General features: G+C 40.6%; 1 protein-coding gene across 1 annotated transcript; it reads left to right on the top strand.

Annotated features, from left to right (window-relative positions):
• Positions 1–558: 558 nt before the first annotated feature.
• On the top strand, positions 559–2,518 carry cxcr4 (chemokine (C-X-C motif) receptor 4). The gene is made up of 2 exons (XM_015400450.1): positions 559–675; positions 876–2,518. The coding sequence occupies exons 1-2, from the start codon at positions 565–567 to the stop codon at positions 2,001–2,003; spliced, it is 1,239 nt and encodes a 412-aa protein (XP_015255936.1). The 5' UTR covers positions 559–564; the 3' UTR covers positions 2,004–2,518.
• Positions 2,519–3,805: the final 1,287 nt, after the last annotated feature.

The raw sequence follows: 3,805 nt of genomic DNA, 5'->3' as shown, positions 1-3,805 counted from the left end.
AGATAGATAGATAGATAGATAGATAGATAGATAGATAGATAGATAGATAGATAGATAGATAGATAGATAGATAGATAGATAGATAGACAGACTGTGACTTTGATGTACAAAATGACAATAAATCTCACTTTACTGAAAAACAGTCCAGTCTATTTTATTTTTTAACTTTCTCCACGAGAGACATGCAAAGAAGAGTGGGAAAAGTAATGTATCTTTACTTATTAAAAATATCAAAACATATCGCAAATGATATTTCAATAAAAGAAGCAGTGTTTCGTTTTGATTTTTTTTTTCTCTAACGTTTTGGACATGTCTGTGTCTGGGTTTCACTATTTTTCAGATCTTTTCCCCACCCTGTGCTTCATGTCTGGTTACAGTCGTTTTTTGAACCTATAACGTCTTTTTCTCGCAGGATGAGAAGTTTCACATGTTTCACACCCGTCTCATGCGGAAAGTTTCTGGGTTTTATAGTGAACCTGTTTTTGGAGACCTCGTGCGCAGCGCGGCCCCGCCTCCTCCTCCTCCCTTGGGAGGCGGGCTGGGGGAGCGGGATCTCCCTACTTAATGTTGAAGGTCCGCTTACAGGCTGCCACAATTAATCACCCTGCTGAAGGTTCAAGCACACGCTCACTGTTGCCAAAACTAAAAGATCGGCCAGCGCTAAACATGGGAGAGGTGAGTCCTGCTGTTTTCTTAACTGTTGCAACGGTTCAAGCAGTTCTAACTTCACATTTTTGCTTCCCATGTTTATTAAAGTGTTTTCCAGCTTTGTAAAGTTTTTTTTATTATTATTACTGTTATAATTAATATGGAAAACAAATAATTTTCTAGCTTTTTAAAAATTTTAATACAAACTTTTTATGTTTATTTTCTAGGAGGCATATTTTGACCTGTTTTTTGACAACAACAACACCGACAACATCTCTGAGGGGTCTGCAGACTTTGAACTAACCATCCAAGAGCCATGTGGTCAATTACTCGGCACCAACTTCAACAAAATCTTCCTCCCTACGGTTTATGGAATAATATTTACCCTGGGGATTGTAGGCAATGGACTGGTAGTTGCTGTGATGGGCTACCAGGGGAAGGTCAAAACCATGACGGATAAATACCGGCTCCATCTCTCAGTGGCTGACCTTCTGTTCGTCCTCACTCTGCCCTTCTGGGCTGTGGACGCTGTCAAAACCTGGTACTTCGGAAGCTTCCTCTGCGTGTCAGTGCACATGATCTACACGGTGAACCTGTACAGCAGCGTCCTGATCCTGGCATTCATCAGCTTGGACAGGTACCTGGCGATTGTCCATGCCACCAACAGTCAGGGCAAGAGAAAGCTGCTTGCAAACAGAGTGATCTATGTTGGAGTGTGGCTGCCTGCCGCCATCCTCACTGTACCTGATCTGGTGTTTGCTCGTGTCAAGGATGTGAACTCCTCCAACTACCTCTTCAAGGAGGACAGCATGGAGAGTACTAACTCCAGAACCATCTGTCAGCGCATCTACCCAGTAGAAAGCAGTCTGTTATGGACAGTGGTTTTCCGCTTCCAGCACATCCTGGTGGGTTTCGTCCTGCCCGGACTGGTTATCCTCATCTGTTACTGCATCATCATCTCCAGGCTCTCCCAAGGTTCAAAGAGCCAGGTGCTGAAGAAGAAAGCTCTGAAAACCACAGTGATCCTCATCGTTTGCTTCTTTGGGTGTTGGCTGCCGTACTGCATTGGCATCTTTTTGGATACCCTTCTAATGCTGGATGTCGTGCCCACTACCTGCGCGCTGCAGCAGGCAGTGGAGACATGGATCTCCATCACCGAAGCGTTGGCCTATTTCCACTGCTGCCTGAACCCTATCCTCTATGCCTTCCTGGGGGTGAAGTTTAAGAAAAGTGCTTTAAGCACCCTCACAAGCAGCAGCAGATCAAGCCAGAAAACAAGTCTCATGACCAAAAAGCGAGGGCAGATTTCTTCTGTGTCTACAGAATCGGAGTCTTCCAGTGTTTTGTCGAGTTAACCGACACTTAATGTTGGGAGTTCTTCACTTTATACTCTCAGGAGAGACTAAAAAACCCTAAGCTTTATTTTGAAAGAACTTACTACATTTTGTAAATATGTAAAAAAGAAGAGGTTTTTTTTATGCTTTGGCTTTTGTAAGCCTTGAAAACTGCAATTGTGTGTTTTTGTTACATTTTTTTTTTAAATGGTTGGCTCCTTAAGTAGCATTGTGTCCTGAAGCAGGGTCTCTTTTCCATTAAAAATCTTAGTTACTATCCTTGCAGACTGTGATGCCCCGCCGAGGTTATGTTTCATTTTTCTTAACTTTTTTTTTTATTCACTGGTAGCTGCTTTTGGAAACCTTGTACATAATGTTATTTGTAGCATTTTTTTGTTTTTGTTCGCACTTAAGTTGTGTGAATAAATGAAAGCTATAATTTATTGCTGTCGTTTACACTGGGCTTATGCTTGATTTATGAAAGTTGCTTTTTGTACCTGTTTTTTTGTACTGTAAAAATAAAAGTGCCCTGTACTTTCCATCAATGTTGTGTGATGATGGTTTTTACCGCTTGTTTTCCCCTTTGGGGAGTAGGTGGGTGAGTAACGCTGTGGGGGTGGAAAGCCTCCTACCAAATGTCACCACCTGAACCGGCCTGTTAATGCAGGGGAACTGCACAGACAGACCCTGTAATTGCAGGAACATCTGTGCACTTTACATCTTAAGCAGACAGCAACACAAAAGCGGAAAAAAAAATCTTTGAATTAGCACCCATATGGCCCCTAAACAAAGAAACTATCACATTAAGTTTCCCTTCTGATTTATTTTCTTTCTTTTCCAGTTTGCAAGATATACTACTATCATTATGTCAGGCTTGTAAACAAGAAGTGCTCTAATTCACCTAATAGAGAGGGTCAGTGGGTCAGCTTAGCCATAAATAGATGTATTCAGGAGATGCAAATAGACAGGCATTGTCTTTCATGAGGGCTTTAGCAATATATCACTTGTATGAATTCTCTACAACACAATTATGACCCCATAAAATCTTAGAATAACTTGTTATGAACATTTATCCACATCAGTGTCTTTTAACTAGGATGTGTGCAACAGATTTAATCACTGGTGACAGAGACTGATGTTCAAGTTGGGAGACCAAAGGATGCAGAAACAATTGATGTCAAGGAGAATGAAGCCATCAAATGCCCTTTCCACAATTCAGCCCAGGCATTCATTACAAACTCCCATGGAGATAAATTTCCATATCTTTACCAGGAGAGAAAAAAAGCGTAAAGTGCTTCCATTAAGTCGAATGGTTAATGCCTGTTTTGGTGCAGTGAAACAGTATAAAACATGAGGAGGTTTTTTTAAGTTGGAAATGTAGCCAAATGAGCCTTATTTAGCATAAGAACTCATCCTGTGCAGGAGCATCAGCCATCGCTGTGCCTCACCTCTGTCTTTTTATTTGCATTTATGCTTTATGAACAAGAGATTTTTTTTAAACTCCCGGACAGAAAAAATACAGTTTTTAAAATTAAAGCTAGTAAAACAGCTGCAGCGAGTGAAAACATTTCACAAAAGCATTCATGGTTTTTAAAGTCTTTAATGCTACAACAATAAGCATAGAAAAAGTACCAAAGAGTATGCTGTTTTGAGACCAAATTAAAACTTTTGACAACACTATTGTCTTAAAAGGATGCTGCTTGAGGTTGATGAAGCTAAATGTAGCAAATTACTAGAAAAAAAGTGCAGAGGTTCTTCTTCCAACTAAACAACACCCCTAAATATGCAACCAGAGCTACAATGAAAAGGTACAGATCAAAGGA

Source organism: Cyprinodon variegatus, unplaced genomic scaffold, assembly GCF_000732505.1.
Source record: "Cyprinodon variegatus isolate N-32 unplaced genomic scaffold, C_variegatus-1.0 Scaffold1105, whole genome shotgun sequence".
NCBI classification, from domain to species: domain Eukaryota; kingdom Metazoa; phylum Chordata; class Actinopteri; order Cyprinodontiformes; family Cyprinodontidae; genus Cyprinodon; species Cyprinodon variegatus.
Note: the sequence above shows the minus strand (reverse complement) of the source record. Positions and strands in the feature narration are given on the sequence as shown.

Bases quoted from the DNA above. Each gene is read 5' to 3' on its own strand.
- cxcr4 (XM_015400450.1), top strand. From the start codon at position 565: ATGTTGAAGGTCCGCTTACAGGCTGCCACAATTAATCACCCTGCTGAA. The intron at 676-875 runs GTGAGTCCTGCT...TTTATTTTCTAG, and splicing joins CAGCGCTAAACATGGGAGAG to GAGGCATATTTTGACCTGTT.